The sequence below is a fragment of the Oreochromis aureus genome, linkage group 14, assembly GCF_013358895.1.
Source record: "Oreochromis aureus strain Israel breed Guangdong linkage group 14, ZZ_aureus, whole genome shotgun sequence".
In the NCBI taxonomy this organism is placed as follows: Eukaryota; Metazoa; Chordata; class Actinopteri; order Cichliformes; family Cichlidae; genus Oreochromis; species Oreochromis aureus.
This window is the reverse complement of record NC_052955.1, coordinates 27,412,671-27,434,458: the sequence shown is the minus strand read 5'-3', so window position 1 is coordinate 27,434,458 and position 21,788 is coordinate 27,412,671. Positions and strand designations below refer to the sequence as shown.

General features: G+C 38.2%; 1 protein-coding gene across 2 annotated transcripts in view; it reads left to right on the top strand.

The window, feature by feature from the left end:
* The window catches only part of LOC116330348 (sucrase-isomaltase, intestinal-like), a 62,654-nt gene that overhangs the window by 12,010 nt on the left and 28,856 nt on the right, over nucleotides 1-21,788 (top strand). For both annotated transcript variants that reach the window (XM_039622421.1, XM_031752629.2), the window contains exons 11-25: nucleotides 1,053-1,184; nucleotides 1,491-1,610; nucleotides 4,679-4,792; nucleotides 4,991-5,075; nucleotides 6,065-6,182; nucleotides 7,864-8,035; nucleotides 9,368-9,484; nucleotides 10,828-10,982; nucleotides 12,427-12,511; nucleotides 16,620-16,676; nucleotides 18,769-18,893; nucleotides 19,043-19,131; nucleotides 19,407-19,456; nucleotides 19,849-20,031; nucleotides 21,324-21,458. In XM_039622421.1, the coding sequence (XP_039478355.1) occupies nucleotides 1,053-1,184; nucleotides 1,491-1,610; nucleotides 4,679-4,792; nucleotides 4,991-5,075; nucleotides 6,065-6,182; nucleotides 7,864-8,035; nucleotides 9,368-9,484; nucleotides 10,828-10,982; nucleotides 12,427-12,511; nucleotides 16,620-16,676; nucleotides 18,769-18,893; nucleotides 19,043-19,131; nucleotides 19,407-19,456; nucleotides 19,849-20,031; nucleotides 21,324-21,458 (1,737 nt within the window). The remainder of the gene's footprint in view (nucleotides 1-1,052; nucleotides 1,185-1,490; nucleotides 1,611-4,678; nucleotides 4,793-4,990; nucleotides 5,076-6,064; nucleotides 6,183-7,863; nucleotides 8,036-9,367; nucleotides 9,485-10,827; nucleotides 10,983-12,426; nucleotides 12,512-16,619; nucleotides 16,677-18,768; nucleotides 18,894-19,042; nucleotides 19,132-19,406; nucleotides 19,457-19,848; nucleotides 20,032-21,323; nucleotides 21,459-21,788) is intronic.

The window sequence follows — 21,788 nt, the reverse complement described above, 5'->3', positions numbered from 1 at the left end:
TTTGCAATGCTGTACATTTTTGTCTTTAATTACTAAGGTAGACTCCTATCCATGTTCTTTATGTGTCCCAATGAAACATTTTAACTCTATCACAACTCAGCAGTGATGGCAACAGTCGAGGATGTCATTTGAACTCTGTCTTATCTAACGCTCAAATGCAAACAAATTTCCAACCCATCTAAATATTTCACTCTTATAATCTCCAATCTCTTTTTTCATATCCAAAGACATTAGGATGCAGCTGCTTTCTCTCCGGCTGTACTCAGGGACATGTTTGATAACCATTAGATAGACCACAGAGGGTATTATCACATTCTCCCTAATATGTCTGGAGCTGATTACCATTAGAGGAAGGATCTGGCAGAGCCTTCCAAACCATCTGCTCCATCGATATGAAGTAGATTTTGGCAGGCAACAGACAGAGAGCAAGCATAAAGTCACACCCTGGCAAAAAAAGAAGACTGTGTTAACATTGCTATTGTCCTCCCAAGGTTTAGCAGCACATTAGCAAAGTTGTTTGCACTCACATTAGGTCTCCAAAAGTCCATCAGAGGTCTTTCTGTTAGTAAGACTCTATGCAGATGTTGAATATTTCTTTTGCTATCTATGTTAAGGTGAAAATATACAGTTTGAAAGACACATTTAAGTAATGCTGAAGATGCTGATTTTTTTTTTTTTTTTTTTTTAGCAGATGTGCCAAAGTTAAGCACAAAAAGAAAAAAAAAACACGAGTGGGTACATTTAAGAGGCATTATGAGAAATTTGGAATGTATTACACTGCAATCCAAGATGCAAATGTGATTTTAATAAACAGAAGCCATGCCAAAATTTTTGTATTTCAAAAGAAGCTTTGAATATCTAATGCCCATTTCTAAAACCCATTTGAAATTAACTCACAAAGGTTAATGCTTGGAAAATTAACTTCATATGCTATTAGATTTAAAGTTTTTTTTTAAACACAAAGATTTTGGCTATGCTAGCCTATATAACTTCTGAAGTAAAAGTTACATGCACATAACATACCAATGCAGCATTTTTCTTACCCTATGCAGGACATTCAATATACTGACATAGACTACATGGAGGATAAAAAAGATTTCACCTATGACAAGGTTAAGTTTGCAGAACTTCCACAGTTTGCTGAATACCTCCATGAGAAGGGGCAGAGATATATCCTTATCCTGGTAAGAAATACTTTGCTGTGCACAAAATAATTTGTGTAATGGACATGTTAACAAATATGACAAAATGAACTTATTCTTGTATTACAAGCAATTTTGTGATGTGAGTTCTTTATATAATGTGTTAAGATTTATTTTTTTTAGTAGATGTGCCAAAGTTAAGCACAAAAAGAAAAAATAATACAATAATACAGTACACAATTTTTGTAACATCAGATACAACAAATAACAATTCAAAATCATGCCAGTGGTGCTGTGTAAATTTTTATGCATTTACTGATTTGTTTTCAACTTATATTATTATGACAGGATCCAGCAATAGCCACCAGTAAGAGGGTTGGGGATGCTCCGTATGAGTCCTATGACCGTGGAACTGCGAAGAATGCTTGGGTCACTGAATCAGATGGAGTAACTCCTCTAATAGGAGAGGTGAGCCACATTTGTGCACAAACCTAATTTAATGAATTACATGCACACAACAAACAAGAGGAAACTCACTTAAAAAGAAAATTACTTAATTAACTTTGAAACTTCAACTGTGCTTTCAATCAAAATTAAACACAGGAATGAATGGGAACTATTTTCAAACAGTTTAGAGTCCGCTACTTTTAAGGCTTATGAAATTAGAGGTTAAATATTAGCATATTCTTTCAGTTATCAAACTTGGCTTTTTAAGCTAAAGCCTTTCAAACCTTTCAGCTGCTTAACCCAAAACATAAAAAAGCATAACAGATTTTGATTAAATCAGACAGTCAAACAGTTTGACTGGCATCCAAATGACTCATCATAGTCTGTTATTTATTTAACCTTGGGGGACTCATAAAGGGTTAACTTGATGATAAAATTAACAAAATTATGTGAACTATAACTATATAAACTTTTATTTTACTATATAAACTTTTATGAACAATTTAAAACAGTTGTGAAAAATAAAGGACTTTATGCAGCCATGTGAAAAACTAAATATAAGCACCAGTGGATATACCAATGGGGTTGTGTGTGGTACAGTTCCAACTATATAGATTCAGTCTGGTTTGATTCCTGGAAGGCACGCAATGATGCAAAATAATCCATACCTCCCCTAGAGGTAATGAATCTTTTTTGAAAATGTAAGCAGTACAAATATCTCTACTTCATCTATAGTTTGTAGCTCTGTTGATTAGTAGCACCTTCCTGCTACTTATCCTCTTAATTTCTATTGAAGCAATAATAGCACACATAGCTCTTTGTAGGACTGCATATATTACTGACACAATCAGCTGATATTTGATGCAAGGTCACAGCTTTGTTCTCGTGAAAAAATAATATTCCGTAGAGCAATCATAGAACATAAATATATTCATTGAGAGATCCTTTCCCCCACTGAGGACATTTTTTAAAAAAGAGAGTGGAAGTGGGGAGAAAAATGTGTTGCTCCAATACTTTCTTTAGTGTTGCTTTTGATTATGCACACAGCGAGACCCTGCCCCACTGTTAATAGTTTTTTCATCCTGTTTATAACAGGTCAAACATATGCATTGATTCTGCATTAGTGCTTAATCTTAAAAAGTTCTGCATCACCACATCACACATTAGCCATGGGTCTGTGCGTGTGTGTGTGTGTGTGTGTGTGTAGGCCTGTGTGTGAATGTGTAATGGCGAGAAAGACAGAGGAAGGCAGAAAGAAAAGACCCATAGTCCCTGTGTTCATTTATGTGCATCCAGCTGTGTGGGTTAAATAAAACTCTTTGTTGTAATTTGTGGTTTGTTTCTGCACACGTGTGGTCATACTTGTTTGCAGGTTATTTACATATGCAGTTCTATGTGTTCTCATTGTGAACATTCAAGTGTCTCTGCCAACAAACTCTGCTGTTGCTGCCTCTGTAATCAGGTAGGCACAGAAACAGACCTGGTATATATTCTGCTTTTAAAATAGATAATAATTGCTGAGAAATATGTAGATAAAAGCTTTTCCTGGAGGCAACCAAGTTGGAGTGCCTGAGTAAAATCATAGCAGGACCTCATTCGAACAGGTGGACATTTCTGTTCATACCACAAAAGTAAAGATAGATGAGAGTTAAAAAAAAAAAAGGGCAGTGGGGAGAGCTAAAAGCAACCTATGTGGATTTAAAGGAAGGTTTAACTGTAGACAGAAACATGCACAGAGAAAGGGGTATGTGCAGACAGACAGAGAGACACAAATAATAGATTAGATAAAAATGTAAAGGGAAACAGACTGGCTGTCTTACTGAGTGGCATGGTGACAGAGACATACACAGGAAGCAAAGAGACAGAAGAGACAAAATAGATAGGTTATCAGATACAGACAAAAAGGAGGGGGTAGACGATATGAGAGGTAGAAAGAGACTTTGGAAAGAAGGTAGGCAGAGGGACTGATAGAGGTAGAAGAGAAGAGAGACAGGTGGATAACAACTTCGAGAGACAGACTGACAGACAAAAGACCATAAAAACAGTAAAAGAAACAGTGAGATATGCAGCTACAAATGACAGCACTTTACTTATCCTGTTGTCAGTATTAGTACACAGCTGGAGATGACAAAATCTGGTCTTGAAGGAAGGAAGGGCTCAAAAAAAGATGCAAGGGAAAGCATCTGCAAGGGACTATCAATAAGCTTTGACCTTGGATTTCTGACCATCTGCCAAAAACATCTGCCTATAAATCTTTGTGTGTGTGTGTGTGTGTGTGTGTGTGTGTGTGTGTGTGCGTGTGTGTGTGTGGGTGTCTGTGTGGGTGTCTGTGTGCGTGTCTGCAAGCACATGAGCGTACATAAGTATGATTCATGTCTTTGCTGAAAACTAGGTTGTAAAGTTATTGCCCATGGAAGTAAAGGTAAAAGATAGCTAGAGTGGAGCAACCTTGAGATTTAATATCTACTGTGCTCTTCAAGAGTGTTCACATACAGAAATACAGCCACATACACACACACAAACATACACACACAAACGCACAAAACCTCTGCCTTTCTCAGTGGATTAATCATTTTTCTCAATACATGTCATTAAGGACGACTTCTAACACACAGTCACGTCTGGAGATTTCTATTGCATTATCGATTTCTCCTCTCCTCTCTACTCTTCCTCAACTCATTTGTCTCTTTATCCCTTTTCTCCTTAGCCAGCTCTCTCTCATCAATCCCTCTTCTCCTGTATTTCATCTGTCCTCTATTTTCTGTCATTGCCACATCCCTAAGCTGGTCCCGCAACATCTACATAGGAACATTTATATTTTTCTTGCAGAGCTCATAATTTTGAATGATCGTGCCCTGTTATGTTGACTGGTGATGTTGTGTTATGTTGATATAGATTATTTTGCAGACTAAATTGCTGATTTGTTTCAGCCATGTTTCACATCCATATATGTTAAGTGCATAAAAAATGAGAACATAAATAAAAATTTGTACTTACACCTACACAGAACCAAAATTGAAAACTGTGAGTGATGTTAACTAATGTAGACTAGTCAAGGTTTTTTTTTTCTCACATTCTCTCCCTCAAAGGTGTGGCCAGGAGAGGCTGTATTTCCAGATTACACCAGCCAAGCCTGCATAGATTGGTGGGTGGATGAGTATGAGCGATTCTACAGGGAGGTCAAACATGATGCACTTTGGATTGTAAGTCAGTTTTGAATACAGAAAACGAAGGTATGAATAGTTGGGTCCTGACTGAAAATTGTCAAAATGGCCAAGGGCCAAGAAAGAGCACTAATAACAAGAATTTTCTTAACTTAACAAACATAAAAAAATGACTTCATAACCGTCTTTAAACAAAACAAAAGTCATCTTACTGAAATCTACTGTATGTCCTTGCAGGACATGAATGAGGTCTCTAATTTCAAGCAAGGATCAGCAAAGGGCTGTGCTTCAAACAACCTAAACTACCCTCCATTCATTCCAAGTAAGAGATGTTGTTTTTTATGTTCTGAGCCATGGTCATGCTAAACATTTCACATACTTAACTGTTCTTATAGCTGCAAATTGTGGCTTTTAAAAGAAAAAAAATAAAAGAAATCCAGAAAAAGCTGGGCAGTCATTTGAAATATAACTCAAGAAAATGCAAAATGAATATTATGCTACTAAAATACCAAAGAAGAGGCCCTGAACTGTTGATCTGTAGAAATTATATTTCAAGAAAGAGTAGGAAATAATTTACTATCGCAACTAAACTCTGCAGTTATAATTAATTATAATAATTTTAAATTAGTAATCTATTATTATTAGTATTATTATTAATTAAGTCAATTATTTATTTATTTTGTGGCTAACTAATTCAAAATGGCCACATGTCAATAAAAGATGGAGGTTTTAACATTTGGCCTTTGAATGATTTTAATTTTTTCCCCATTTTCTGCCTTTTCTGTGAAAACTAGTCATACTGGCATACATTTAATACAAAGAAACAAAGGATACCATAGAAATGCAGGTCATCGCCCAAATATTGTACACAACTTGATAAATTAGCCACACTAGCACAAATAGTAATAGAAAAGCCCTTTATTGTCATCGTACATGCACAGTGTATCCTAGATGGTTTTCTAGAAAGCTCATCTAGAATAGTAGATCCCTTAAGAAGAATTTTGAAAATGACTCTTCTGCCATGTCTTTTATTCTGACTGTGTCCCAGATAGGATGATCATAACTGGAAAAGGCACGCTCCCCTGATGCCATCCTTGTTATTGCCCTCCTCCTTAGTCATCTTCCTGCATTGCTCTCGTTTCTCTCATTTCCTCATTGCTCTCACATCCTATAGGAGTATACATCAATGTCTATCTCATTCTTTCTGTCCTTTTACTTCATCTCAACACCATCACTGTTTTTTCGTATTCTCTTCATGCCTCCTCACCCCTTGTTCCATCTCTTCACTCCTTTATCTTTTCTCTCCCTCAGACATTCTTGACAACTTGATGTACAGTAAGACTCTGTGTATGGATGCCAAGCAGTCTTGGGGAAACCATTATGATGTCCACAGTCTGTACGCCTACTCTATGGTGCTGGCTAGTGAAAAGTGAGTACATCAATAATCAATGACAGGAAGAGTTCAGGTTGTGCTACGAAGGCCAACTTTCTGCCACCCATTCAGTATAGAGAGACTCTGGGAAACTCAAAATACACAGTGTGAAAATAATGTAATATACATAATTTTGTAAATCAAGAGTTGTAGAATCAGATGTTACTGAGCCACTGTGCTAAAGTCCAGAGCAGTTGACTTGACTTCAGTGTGTTAAATCCAAAAACTTGTTTTAATGAGTCTAGCTTACAGTATGTTTGAATGAATTTCTCAATGGAGTCTGGTGCTGAAACAGGTTAATGGCCCATTATGTGCACAAACTTAGAAAGGAGCATTAAGTATATAGTCGGTGCTGGCAATCTGTTGAGGGATAAAAACGTGCTTCGCCATATGCAAGTTTATTAGTCTTAATGTTTTATACTTGCTAGCCAGTTAGCATTTGTCCATCTTATTTCCTTATCTGAATGCTGTTGAAGGGCTCCAATTCCATTGTCTTGAACTACAGTAGTTCTTGTTCTGCTCAGCAACCTTGCTGAATTTGGCATAGATGTGTATGAGCCATTTTTTGGCCTACTGCAATTTCTTACTACAGTGGTCTCTCAGCTCATTGCTGATCCTCCAGAGAGCAGAACAAGGCCTATCATCACTACCTGCAGTCCAACACATTGCAGTAGGAGTTCTTCCTAGAGACAAGATACTCAGTAGACAGAAAAACACTGGGGAAAATAAAATAAAGTGCCCCAGCCAGCCGGCATCTAAAGAACCAAGAGACATGATTCAAAGTTACAGTTTGACAGGTTGGTTTAATACAATTTGTAGACCTAAGACAGCACTGTGGATCAAGAATAATGGTGAAGGAAACTGTTGCTGCTGATCTGTATCAGAAACCTAGATGTCACATTTTCCTAACAATGCAGTCAGTAATATAAAGTAATATAAAACTGTAATATTCTTCTGCTAGTGTATCCTGACTCATCAGTGCATAAGCTATAAGAGCTATGCACTGATGCCAATAAAAATCATTAAAAGAAAAAAAAATCTCATAAAACCATTTTGCAGCCTTGCACGTGATACATTTTCCTCAGTGTGGCAAATATTTTATAACTTTTATTTAATGTTTAAACTCTGCTCATGTCACTTCTCCAAAGTTACATCATTACCCTTGTAACCACATTTACATTCGAAAGAAACAATCTGCCTATATATGGTTACACACACACACACACACATACACAGACACAGCCCACTCAAAACCATGAAATACAAGCTCCCCGAAGTGAGCTTGCTGACTCACTGTTTTGGTATTAAAGCTAGCTCATCATTCTTTTGTCATCTTTCCTACTCATTTCTTTTCTTCTTTCTTAGTCTACTAATTAAAATGTATTACTGGCAGGAGACACATTTTGTAAACATCATCAGGGCTTTATATTGTCGTGGAGATTGATAATGCTTCGATTTTGTTTGAATAAAATATTAATGTGTAGTGGTAAATCAATTCTGGCTACGCTCCCTTGCGTTATCTATCTATCTTTCTCTCTGATCACTTGTGTTTGTGCATATGCATGTGATATCTGTTTCTCCCTTGTGCTCTCTCTGACTCTCTTTTTTGTCCCATTGTCCTTTTATCTTATTGACCCTGTATCATCTGCTTGTCTTCTTCTTGAATTCTCTCCCACAGAGCTCTGCAGCGTGTTTTTGGAGCAAACCGTAGCCTGTTGCTGACCCGCTCCTCCTTTCCAGGTGTGGGAAAATATTCAGGTCACTGGCTGGGGGACAATGGTGCCAATTGGAATGACATAAAATGGGCTATCCCTGGCATGCTAGAGTTTGGCCTCTTTGGAATACCCTATGTGAGTAGCAAACATTCAGAGAAGGGCATGTAATGGTCATATCATTTTTAAAATAGCTAAAATCATTTGATAAGACAAATAAATGTGACCATTCAAGTTTTTATTTTCACTTTAGCAACGCACAGAAGAATGAAAACATATTATATATATATATATTTATTTATATTTTAGATTTACCATATATATATATATATATATATATATATTTTTTTTTTTTTAGATTTACCATATATATATATATATTTATATTTAGATTTAGATTTACCATATATATATACATATATATATATATATATATATATATATATATATATATGTGTGTGTGTATGGTAAATCTAAAAGTTATGTATGTAGGACATTTGTACTCTACAGAGAGCTCCAGAACCAGTCATAGAACTCAATCTGTTAGTTAGCATGTGTTTCTCGCATTTGGATGGTTCTCTCTTTTGCTTTTTTAAAGAAGATTTAGTTGTCATTGGGATGTATGCTCAGACATAATTTCAAACAGCAGACAAGAAGAAGTGTGTCTGGAATAAGATCCATTAAAATGATGTCTGCACCAACAGCAGTTTTCTTTCCTGGAACAACACCACGTTCAGAAAACACACTCCTAGCCAGTAACCGAGTGGACCTTGTACTTGCTTGTGTGTATCGCTAGTGTGCAGATTTCAAACAGCAGTAAGAAAACGACAGGGAGTCCAGTGCACATGCAAATACACGCACGCACACGCCTCCAGCTGTGCACATCAGGTAGTCATATATACATGCCAACTTCTCCTGCTGGGACTGTGTCAAGCAGATTTTGGGTTCCTCAGTAGACACACGCTCACATGAACGCAGAGAGAAAGACGGAGAGAAAGCAGGAGAAAAAGGATTTGGATCGATTCCCTCCCATTGAGGCTGTTGTAAAATGTGGCCGGTATTAAACAATAGAAAGCAAACAGTCTCTGCAGACTGGCCTTTGACTGAAGTCTCTTTCTTGGACTCCATGAAAGCAATTAATGTAAATAAAGATTACAACCCACATCTACTGTTTGCCAGTAAATCCTCACTAAATGGAGCCAACATGAAGAGAGGCATTTTAGAAGATAAATATGAAGGCAGTTATCACACTGGTGCTACAAGAGATTTGCTAACCTTACAGTTGGACCATTTTTTAACCAGGCCATAATGAAACATTAATAATCTAGAGATCTTTTGTTTTCGAGTTCAAGTTTTCTCAGAGTTTGTCAAATGTTATTCTTGTTTGATTTTTCGGATATAACAATATTAAGGATGTTGTCAGAATTATACTGTAGGTTCTGGCTAAATGTCATTGTAAATGTTTTTCAGATTGGAGCTGACGTCTGTGGTTTCTTTGATGACTCCACTGAAGAGTTGTGTCGTCGCTGGATGCAGGTCGGGGCTTTCTACCCCTTCAGTCGGAACCACAACGCTGAGGGCTACAAGGTACTCCCAGATTTCTTATATTAGATTGTCACTCTATATATTACAACTTTGCTGTTTGGTGTAAAGTACTGCAGGGTATACACATCATTCCATAACATTGTATAGGTGCTATGAAATCCGAGCAGTTAAACACCTTTTGTAGCCGTGGAGATTATCACCTCACTGGTGCAAGTACAGCTGAATCTGTGTTTAACACTGAGGATGCAAGCTGCTGAAAAACACAACTTTTGAGTCTGAAATAAAATATTACTCACAATCTCAATGATGCACTGAAATTCAAAGGAATTGATATTGATATACATAAAGTTATTGTAATATGGTTTGTAATGTGATTCTCCACATCAGCTGCAGTATAGCACTGAATGCCTTTCTTAACTTTCTGACTGTTTAGAAAAGAGTCAGTAATCATTTTCAGTGACAATGATTTTCAACAGGTGGTAATATTAACAAAGTAAAAATTATGTTTATATTTAACAAGCAGGCTAAAACGTTAAATGTCACAGGTCAGATCAGTGGCTTAATGTCACTGAGAAACACAGGGAAGGCGCCTGCTGAGCCTAGAAGAGTGCTTATATAGCCACTGAGCTATTTATACAGATGAACACAAATGGCTTATGCGAAAAATCATTCTACACTATTGAAAGCATGAAAACTGATGCTCCCACAACATTTTTCATTTGGGGTGGGGGTTGGTGATAGTATTTACTTGAAGACAGGGACATGATGATGATGAATCTGATGTACAATTTCCACTAAACAAGACAGCTAAAGTGTGACCTTTGCTTTGCCCTAATCATGGCGCTCATCACATCCCATACAGATAGTCCAAACACACACACAGACACACAAATGAGTTTTCATCAGACTGTCAGAGTTGCTGGAGGCATAAATGATTAGCCAGATGAGAGGACCACAGCCTGTAAGCAGCTAATCACCCTCACACTTACCACACTTACCACTGTCATCAAATTAACATCATACCTCTGTTTCTTTCTCTCACTTTTTCATTTATTTTTTCTTTAGCTCTTTGTCTTTATAAACTGTACTTTTAGTTTGCTCCAATGTACAGGTAATTTTGTGGTTATTCATTATGAATAAGGTTAACGTGTATTTGCTCATGGTAATTTTCCACTTTCTCATTCCTTCTCTTTACTGCTTTATCGTCACTCACTTCCTTTAATTTCACTGATTTTTTCCTTCTCTTGGTCAAACATATTCACTCTTTTGTCATCTGATCTCATTCCAATTTTTTTTCAGTACCTAATAGACAAATATGTATTTTATTTTCTCCATTATTTCTTGTTCATTAACCCCATCCCTTTACTCCATCTTTCTATCTCCAGCCTCAGGATCCAGCTGCATATGGTGCTGACTCAGCACTGGTCCGGAGTTCAAAACATTACCTGAATATACGTTATACACTTCTGCCTTACCTCTACACGCTATTCTACAAAGCCCACACTGCAGGAGAGACTGTTGTACGTCCTGTTCTGCATGAGTAAGTCCCATCTACTATTGAGTTAAGTCATTATGCTACCAATTCAAACAGAGACACAAACAAACTGCAGTTGCGTCAACTCACTTGTTGACACACCTCACAAATGTCTACTCATATTCCTAACCACCAAAACCTTAAATCTTCCAAAAGTATTTCTCATGTACTTCATACTGTGTATTGCTGGAGACCTGAGTAGGTGGAGTGCTAAATCAGGGCGTTCTGATGAGTGGTTGTCTTTTCATCTCAGCTAGGTCACTTTGGCATCATCTGACAGATCACAGATGATGTTACACTGCTGTGACCTCCTAATGACCAGATCACACAACATAGTTGATAAATCAACCTCCAACGACGGTGACATCCATATTTGTTGATGTCCCTGTGATCCCTGTGACAGTGGGCACTGTGCTAGTTGCATACAAGCAAAGTAGTTTATTCAATAATAGGGCATTTGTCTTGGTCACTACCATCATTCTGATGCCACAGAGGAGTGTGACATTATCATCTGCAAGGTCATAGGTGATGTCACAGTACCTTTGAAGGTGTTATCTAGGAGCAAGGAGAAGACTAGCATCAGGTTTTTTGGATAACTAGCTGGTTATCCAAACTACCTGATGCTACTATACCGTAACTCTGTCCACGAATACTCCCACCAAGACTGAAATAGACAGTATAAACAGCTGTCAGGACAGGCATAAACAAAAATTCCTTGATTTCCTTTTTTTTCTAAAAAAAAAAAAAAAGTGAGCAATTTTACATAGTGAAAAGCTGTTGCAAGTGCCTGAAAGCTAGTAGCGGAAACCTGGCAACCCTGGCCTATAAACTAAAATGTGATGTCACTGGCAATGAATGAAAGGACAACATGCCAACAGAAACTAAGACCTTGGCAAGACAGCAATTCCAAATCCAGTGAATACACTCCTGTTTGAGTGGTTTTATTTTTATAGCAAGCACAAGAAAATTTAGCCTATGTTTTGGCAATCAGACAACTAGGAAACCACATGAGAAACAGATAGCGAAAAGCACAAGGACCGTGTTGCAGTACAACTATTTATCCTTTTCACCATTCAACAAGACATCAAGGGCATTAACAAAACATAATGGCATCCAAGTGACAAGTTGTTGTTGTTAAGTATAAGTAGAGTTCAACAGCAAGAAACCGACTGGAGATTAGTAGCCACACAGCTTAAATGAGCCAGCCAGGGTAAAACATGGAAAACGTGATCTAGTAAGACATGAACTAATAAATTAGAAAAATCAAAGGGTGAACATTAATTTAATGTTAATATAAAATTTATAATTGTAACAAAGCATAGACATCCTAAAGCTTTTCTAAAAATGAAGTGGAAAATAAAATGTACAGGCTGTAGTTTACTTACATTTTGGCTGGACACAGCATAATGACTTAGATGCCTAATTTAATATGTATTCTTCCTTGCCCAAGGTTCTATTCTGACAGTGAAACCTGGACTATAGATCGCCAGTTCCTCTGGGGAAAATACCTGCTCATCACACCTGTATTGGATCCAGTAAGTTAAAACACACACACCGAGACATATCAGAAACAGAATACACATACATATGAAGATACTTTGGTCAAAATGACGTCATACACATTACTTAAAGAAATGTACATAGAAAATGGAGAAACATGTCTTGCAACTGAACAGCTACTCACTCACACAGTCACACACACGCACACACCGTGACCTCCACTGGGAAAACATGACATGGGATTTTCTTTGTTGCCCTCCCCTACTCTCATCCCTCTTTCTTCTCTCTTCCATATCCTCCCTCTTTTCTCTGAGCTCTAATGAGAGCACTGACCTCATTACGAGCAGATTAGAAGTGTAGATAGAAGTGTGTACTCTTGTGTTTGTTTCAGTGTGTGTGTGTGTGTCTGTGCGCGTGCGTTTTAGCGTGTGTGTGTGTGCATGCGTGCAGCTGCCTGCATATGTAAATGTGTGTGCCTGTAGGCACATATGTATGTGTGCATATGCAGTGATTGCGGTCATGTCAAAGTGGCCTGAATAATAAGCAATTTAGTGCGGCCTCTCGTGAATTACAGAATAGTGGAAAGCGAATTGGATTCATTGTCGGGCTGAGGATAAAGTAACTTCAATCAGTGTAATTGTGAAAAAGTTTCTAATACAAGAAGTGTGTGTCTGTGTGTGTGTGTGTGTGTGTGTGTGGGGGGGGGGGGTGCTTTGTGATGCGTCAGAGTTTACGTCTTACAGAATATAGGGAAAGGAAAGGAAGAGGCATGAGGCGACTGTGCAGGATGTTATTTTTGTGAACCAAGACAAATGCACCTATTTGGGATGCCTTCACAGCCAGAGACACAATTCAACTGCTGTTGTGCAGTTGGAAACAGGATAGGATAAAAAGACATCCATTATCAGTGGGTGTGTTGGGGCATCAATTATGACTCACTGCTCATTTCCCTTCTCTATAAAAGCAATGTGCTTTCCATCAAAGTGCCCTGATAATTGAACAGAGAGAAATGTTTAGAAGTCCTCCAAGGAGGGGAAAATATGACCTTGCTTGTGATGGTGAAGACATGCCCTTGAATAAATTTACAGTAGGTAAAGTTATTCAGGAGTTGGATTAAACATTTGCTTTACAATGTTGTCTTTGTCTGTAGGTGGCATTGGGAAGAACTGCAGGCTTACTTTGGGTAAATAGGGTCATCTTCCAGATCCTGACGTATAGAGGTCATGCGTTTAAGTGTACACTCTATCTCCAAACGTATTTGCTTATCTGGCTTCACATGTATATGAATTTGAGTGACGTCCCATCTTAATCCATAGGGTTTAATATGATGTCGGCCCACCCTTTGCAGCTATAACAGCTTCAACTCTTCTGGGAGGGCTTTCCACAAGGTTTGAGAGCTTACCATTCTTTCTCCCAAAGGTGTTCTATTAGGTTGAGGTCAGGACTCTGTGGAGACCAGTCAAGACCTTCAACACCAAACTTGCTCATCTATGTCTTTATGGACCTTGCTTTGTGCAATGGTGAGCAGTCATGTTGGCACAACGCAGTTAGACAAGTATTGTTCTCAGACAACCACCAACTCCAGACTCAGAAGTCATTCGTCACTCCAGAGAACACTTCTCAATGCTCCCTAGTCCAGTGGCAGCATGCATTACACCACCGCATCTGATATGTTGCATGGTGCTTGGTGATATAAGGCTTGGCTGTAGCTGCTCAGCCATGGAAATCCATTCCATGAAGCTCTCTACACACTGTTCTTTAGATAATCTAAAGGCCACATGAAGTCTGGAGGTCGGTAGCGATTTACTCTACAGAAAGCTGGTGACCTCTGCACACTGTGCACCTCAGCATCTGTGATTTTACATGGCCTACCGCTTTGTGGTTGAATTGTTGTAGTTCCCATTTGGTTCCACTTTGTTTTAATACCATTAACAGTTGACTGTGTAATATTTCATAGTGAGTGAAATTTCAGGACTTGCTGTACAGGTGGCATCCTTTCACAGTACGCTGGAATTTACTGAGCTTCTGAGAGCAACCCATCCTTTCACAAATGTTTGTAGAACTAGTCAGCATGCATAGGTGGCCACTTGTGATCATGGAGGGGATTGGAGCACCTGAATTCAGTCATTTGGATGTGTAAGTGAAAACATTTGGCAATATAGTGTTTGATCCTGACCAATCTGCATAGTTATTTATGCATACACACGTTAAAACTTTTGTACTATCATATATGTAAGGTTATGACTTTTACTTAACAAAAGGGTCTAAATTCTCATTTCACCATTTTGGAAAACAATGCCATGCAAATAATGTTCAGGTACACAGCACAGCGCCCTAACGGATGCCCCTGTTTCTGTCTGTTTAGACAAAAACAGTAAATTATCTTTCACCATGAAAATTGTTTTCATGTGATTAATCTGCTTAAGAAGGGTTATATTGCAGTCGAAGTATTTTTGTCCTCTTTATACAATTTCAAAAGGATTCAGGTGGCAAGAGTATGCTCACTGTGACGGCTGTGTCATGCTCTGAAGGACAATATAAAGAGATATCATCAATGGTCAAAGGATGATCTTTAATAGCCCTTGATATTCTACACTCACCTTTTTAACTGTTCTCTACTATACTCTATCTGTTCTTTATTTATTCCTTTGTCTACCTGCCTATCCCTTTCTCTAATGATGCTTTCTCCATCATGCAGATCAATCAATGCTTTAACCTTGATCTCTGTGATAAACTGAAGAGATCTCCTGCACTCTATCTCTGTCATCCCCTCTGGTCTTCATCCATACTTCTACTCTCATGCCCATTTCTCCCTTTTTCTTTTCAGCTCATCCTTTCATCAAACGTTGGCTCCCTCGTCTCATCTGCATTCTCTTAATCAGCTGCTGTCTACTCACCCTTGTGATCCCATTTCATTTCATCCCACTTCTCTTTCACTCTGTGTCTCATACTCTCCCGCTCTTTCTCTCTCTCTCTGCCGCTCTCATTTAATTCAGCTGCCATCTGATCATTCTGCCAGTATGAATCTTTGGCTCACCTGATCAAATCTTACCTTATAGCTAACTGAGATTCAGTGCTCCAAATAAGGACACAGGCTTCGTGCTGTTTCCCTATCAAACGCAGTTAGCAGCCATGCTAAGTCCTGCAGTCCCTTCCCATTAGTCAGTGGTGTGAGTGATAGGAGCCGCGAGCAAATCAGACACCAGAAAACGAGGTATAGGGGGAGCATCCATTTCCCCAGGGTGTCATCCCACAGGCTGTGCAGCAGTTGTGACTGGTGATTTACGTCAAAGTGTGAATCTGTGGCCCTTAAGGGGGTGTTAAGTCATTTAATTTGGTTAGCAGGCCATTATTTTTATATATTTGATCATATTTTAGTCTTTCTTCTTTTACCATGTCCTGTTTTTTTTCTTTTATTTCTCAAATTTAATAATTTGGTGTTATTTGTCATTGTTTAGATATGCCTCACCACTATTCTTCTTATGTTTCTTGTCCTCCTGAATCCCCTATTTCATGTTTCTAATGACAGACCTTAACAGTCCACAAAAAGGACAGCGTGAGAGAGACAGAGAGAGAGAGGAGGTGAAAGAGTAATTGGAAAGGAGATGCTTTTGCCATCAGTGCCTGTGACAGGCCTTGGCCTGCGCAGTTGTCACACTGTATTTCACAATATAGAATTTTTTTGAGAAGGACCTGTAGTTTGCGCCTTCTTTAGCTGTGCCCCCTGTGTATGTCTCTCTCTCTCTCTCTCTCTCCCTCTGTTCTGCACTGTCACAAAGAACAGGGAAGTGACAATGCTATCAAAGGCTTGGTGCTCGTCTATTGATTGCCCCTGTCTGTCCACCACCTTAAGCCATCAAAGGCTGTCACCTATCAGTTGTTGCTTGATGCCGCCTTTCCCGTCGTCTCCTACATCATAGTATTGTAGACTGAAATGTCACAAGGCCTGTGTGGAAACTTTGTATTGGATGATAGGCAATTTTAGAATATGTTTCCTTGGTGGGGACATTTCATCTTCATTTTTACAATTAAGTTGCAGTTATTTATAGCAGAAAGAGCTATCCTCACTTTCTTCGATGCACTTTATCTGGATATATGTGCAAATAGATAGTCATGTAAGTGTTGTGTTCTTGTTTTTTGTAGGGTGTGGATAAGGTGTCGGCATATCTACCTGATGCTCGGTGGTACGACTACGAGACGGTAAGGATATTTTCTCCTCATTGGAAGTGTTTCCTCTAAAGTAGCACAACTATCCGTTAGATGTATGGGTCTGTAACTGTATTTGTAAAGTAGCACAACTACTGCCTTTAATGGAGTTGTATACATTAATTTACACACTTGCAGAAACCACAATTCTTTAAATTCTTGCTGAAATGTTCACTTTACGTAATAGCAAAGGTAACTAACAGAGGCACACTGGAGGTTGTCCAAGTTAAGTGCACATTCATAAATTGCACTCTTTTTATGGTTTGATGGTCATAAAACTGTGTATAACCCACAATGCAGGAAAGCTGGGTTTTAACTTCAGACATCACACTATAGGCAGTTTTTAAATCCCATTTAGGGAAGCAAAATAATAAAATATCTTCAATATAATACACTCTAAATCAAAAACTGCTTCCTTAAAAATCTCATTGAGCTGAATTAACATAATAAGCCTTGTAATCATAATAGTTTTAAACAAACAAAATAAACCAGATAGATTGGGGGGGGGCTTATCACTATCATGTTACATTTGTCACAAAAACATGTAAAACACAACCTGTCACATGAAAGTTGATGCCTCAAGTTCTTTGTTTGAGACTGAGAGACTAAAGTGATAAGACAGAGTAGGAATGAGGACAAAGAGCGAGAGAGGGGACAAGGAAGAGAAGAGAGAGACTATCTCCCTGACAGAGAGATAAAAGAGGTGTTAAGTTCCTTTGGGACCTTATTTAGCCGTCACAGTGGCGATGTAAAGCGCCCACTGATCAGATGAACGATTAGATTGGCTGTCTTGCTGCCGGCCCCTTGTCCTGGTTGGTCCCCTGTGATTATCTGGGTAGGAGGATAGAAGGGTGGGGGATTAATGATGTAGTGAAAATGACCATGAAAAACAAGTTACAGAGCAAAGAAATACTGGAGAAACACTGGGATGAGAAGAAAACAGATGGGATGGGAGTTGAATGAAAAGAAAGGGGAAAGGATGGGCAGCGCAATTACACAGAGACAGAGAAAAGCATAAACAAAAGAGAGGATGAGAAAGAGGCAAGAGAAATGAAAATTACAGTATGCAGAAAAGAAGAAGATTGCAAGACTAAGAGGAGGAAGAGAAGAGAGGGCTAGAGAAGACCTCCTTAAGGCAGACAATGAGGGGGAGATAAGATCTGAAATTGCTTATAGATGCTCCACTAACTCTAGCCCACACACACGCCCATATTGTACTCCATAAAATGACACACACGCACACACAGAAACAGACATTCATGCACACACATGCACACCCGAACACACCCGAACCCCAGAGCTCAGTGGGAATGGAGGAAACAGGATAAAAAAAGAATTAGAGCATCATAAGAGAGAAAACAGGACACGGTGAAGGAAGTAAGTAAAAAGGAGAAAAGGAAGAGATTGGGATTTTTTTTTGTTAAATTGTTTTAGGCTGCTCTGAGGATTTAGTCCTCAGGGGATCAAACAGCTGAGCTCTAACTGGACCAGAGATGAATAGAGGGACACGTTTAAAACAGAGAGAGAGACAGAGAGAAATTTGAAGTTTATCATTATAATATTTTGAAAGCCACTTTAACATCCAGGATTCATAAAGCCCATTGTCAAGAGTGAGACTTAAAAGATGTGTCAGTCAGGGGAACACCCTCAAAAAAGGCCCAGTGTTATTTAAAATGAGATTTATGTGCATTTGATCCAGTTTCACAAAACAGACTGAAATAGTTCATTTTCAAATCAGATTTCCTTTACAAATTACAGTTTGTTTTAAGGTGGACACTTCATAATTGTTGCATGTGTTTACGTACTGATTTGTGAGGTGCGACTGCTTCTGCTTATAATATGAGACTAGAGTTTGATTAACAATTATTGATGATGACTAACTGATTTAAAAGATCGGTGCACTCTGATTAAATATGATGAAGTAAAAAGCTATTAAAAATACATACATAGCGTATGTGTTTTTAATAGCTTTTTTAAAGACGTTTTTTAAAGAAAAAAGAAAAAAAGTCTGCATCACATAGATTCTTTTGCCCACAAGAGGGAATTCAGTTAAATTAATATTTTATTCTGCTATCTTTCTGATCAGATGGAACAAGTGGCAGACCGCAAAAGGCATGTTGAAATGTATCTACCAGGAGAGAAGCTTGGATTACACATCAGGGGTGGAGCAATCCTCCCAACACAGAAGCCTAATGTCACCACAACATACAGGTGCACACACACACACACACACACACACACACACACACACACACACACACACACACACACACACACACGTATTCTTACATTTAGTGCATTTGTTTTATTCATGTGAACGCTGTTTGTAATTTTATGTGTGTTTATGTATATTTAACTAGTCGGCGTAATCCCATGGGTTTGATCATTGCTCTTGATGACTACGACAGCGCAGCTGGGGAGCTATTTTGGGATGACGGTGATTCCCGAGGTATTGTCTCCTTTCTTTTTTTTGTCTGTTTGCTAGTATGTTGTGTAATGCTATTACCACTGATTGGATTCTGGATACAAATTTTTCATCAAATGAAAGTTCTTATCTTTTTGAGTACAAAAAAAGGATATTAGCCAGTGTGACTCTTAAATCACTTTCAGTTAGCTCACACGTGTTAACAAGCTGAAGCTGTTACAGTTTGCTGTGTCACTGTGCATCATTTGTGTTCAAGTGCTGTGACAAAGATAAAGCTCTCCCTGGCCTTCTCTTTACAGACACAGTTGAGAATAGCAACTACATCCACTACAAGTTCACTGTTACCCAGGTAACTTTCCCTCACGAGTTCATACATCCTTTTTTTTTCAAAGTGAGCCAACATATTTCTTTCAATCTGAGCTTAAGTCCAAAGTTCAAAACCACCCAAGAATTTTGACTTTTTCATTCCACTTTACCACTAATGGTTTACCAGTGTTGGGATGCTAAAGTGTTGCTGGATCTAACATTTTCATGCTTTAAACTGCACTGAGAACTAAATTGCATGATTAATGTATACATTACTTTAACGTTACTCTGGGGTGGATGGCACCAAAACTTATCTATTTACAGAGGTAAAAAAGAAAAAAAAACTTATTGTGTGTTTCAATTTGCAAATCTGGGAGAATTTTTAGAAGGTCAAATTATGTGATTGTGTTATACTCATAGTCTGCTGTCTTGTAGGGAACACTGACGATGCAGGTGACCAACAATGGTTACAGTGACCCAAACAACCTTAAGTTTGACAACATTATTATCCTTGGGGTACCTACTGTTCCCGCATCCGTCTCTGTGACTCATGTTGATGCTGCAAACACTACTACAATATTAGATAACAACAACATAGACTACAATGGAGCCAAGAAGGTAAATACAAGCATGTTTACAGACATAATTATGCAAAAAAAGAAGCAACCTTTATTGTTTTTTTTCTTGTTTGTGTTTGTCACACAGTCTTTGTTTATGACACATATGAATGTAGATTTTGTCAGACTATAGGTGATCTGCAGCAGCAGAAGCCATTTTTTCAGTAAAAAAAATAAATACATAAATAATCAAGCAACATATATGACAGATATATTTAGTGACTAGTTAATGGAAACAAGGAAACATTAGGAGGAAGTTGCAGAAGTAAATGAAATTTATTGTGTGTACAGTAGGTTTATCAATCAATGAATCAATATAATAATAATATAGCACAGACTCTAGTATTGCAGAACTGATGCAGAATGGGTGAGTTCTACAGCAGCCATACCTCTGTCATTTGTTTCAGTTTGACCAGGAACGAAACCATTATTGTTCACTTCAAGGTTACCCTCTAAGTGTAACAAATGATAACAATTTACATCGGGTGAAAATCATAAAAAAAAAACCCATCTGTGAGAGTGTGTGGGGGCACGTCATTATGAGAAAGAGGAAAAAGAGTGAAAATGAACAACTAAGAGCAATGATTCTACAGTAAGTGCCCAGGGTTAGGAGCAAAAGGCAAGAGTCTGTAAAGTGTCGAGAGACTCTTTAAGCAGTACTTTTTAGATTTGTTGTGTGTGTATATGTGTGTGTGTGTTTGTGTGTAAGTAACTGCATGTACATACACTATCAAGTATATGTGGCTGTGGCGGTGTTTGTGCAAATCCTTGAGGTCTCCTTGGTCACGGGCACAACCTTACATTTATCACAAGACACTGAGTTGTAATAATTTCCTGCGGGTTAAAGGTAATTGTGCTGTTAAACCTAAATTCTGGTTTGTCATGTTCATCAGTCTCCGTTTGCCTAGTCTGACCAATGAACATAGCTCACAGCTGCTAAAGATCATTAGTTTCATATACACTAAAATATAAGTCTATATTAAACAAGTCACCCTGGAACCTAAAGTGTGTTTTATTTGATTACATTTTTAAACATTTCATGCTTACTGTATGAAGATGTTCTTGGTGACTAACTTGTTAGTGATGTAAAGAAGAGTAAAAAAATTAGACAAACACAGTGTCAGATTAGTTTGGCTAACCTTAGCAGTGCTAGCAGCGGTGATGCTGTCCACATCCTGATGTGCCATAAACATGACACAGTCACATCACCAGGCAGATCTGGGCTTTGTTCTCAATGGCTTCTGTAATCGCTGCACAAACACTTTCCTTCCATAATTTTCATCCAATCCACAGGTGCTGACCCTGCAGAAGCTTGACTTGATCTTGGGGGAGACCTATGTGGTGGAGTGGGAAGTACTACGTATTAACTGTCATCCAGAGGACAATGCGGATCAGGCTAAGTGCGAGGCCAGAGGCTGTATCTGGGATGTAAGTAGCCTACTGAATTTCTCATGTCGTAGGCTAACATACACATATCATTTTATTTTTCTGCCAAATAGTTGGAATTCTGTGTTAAAGGTAAATGATGAAAAGTGCAAATGCTTTCATTATATGAAAAATACTACTATGCAGACCAGCAGAAATCCAAATCAAGCACATTTGGATAAACATTTTGCTTTCAAAACTGCAGTAAATGAGCATCGTCAGTGCCCAAACACTTACACTTACCCAGCTTCTTTGAAACCTGTTGCTGGCATCAAATTCAAAGTTAGCACATATTAGAAATGCAATGACAATATCTCAGTTTGAACATTTGAT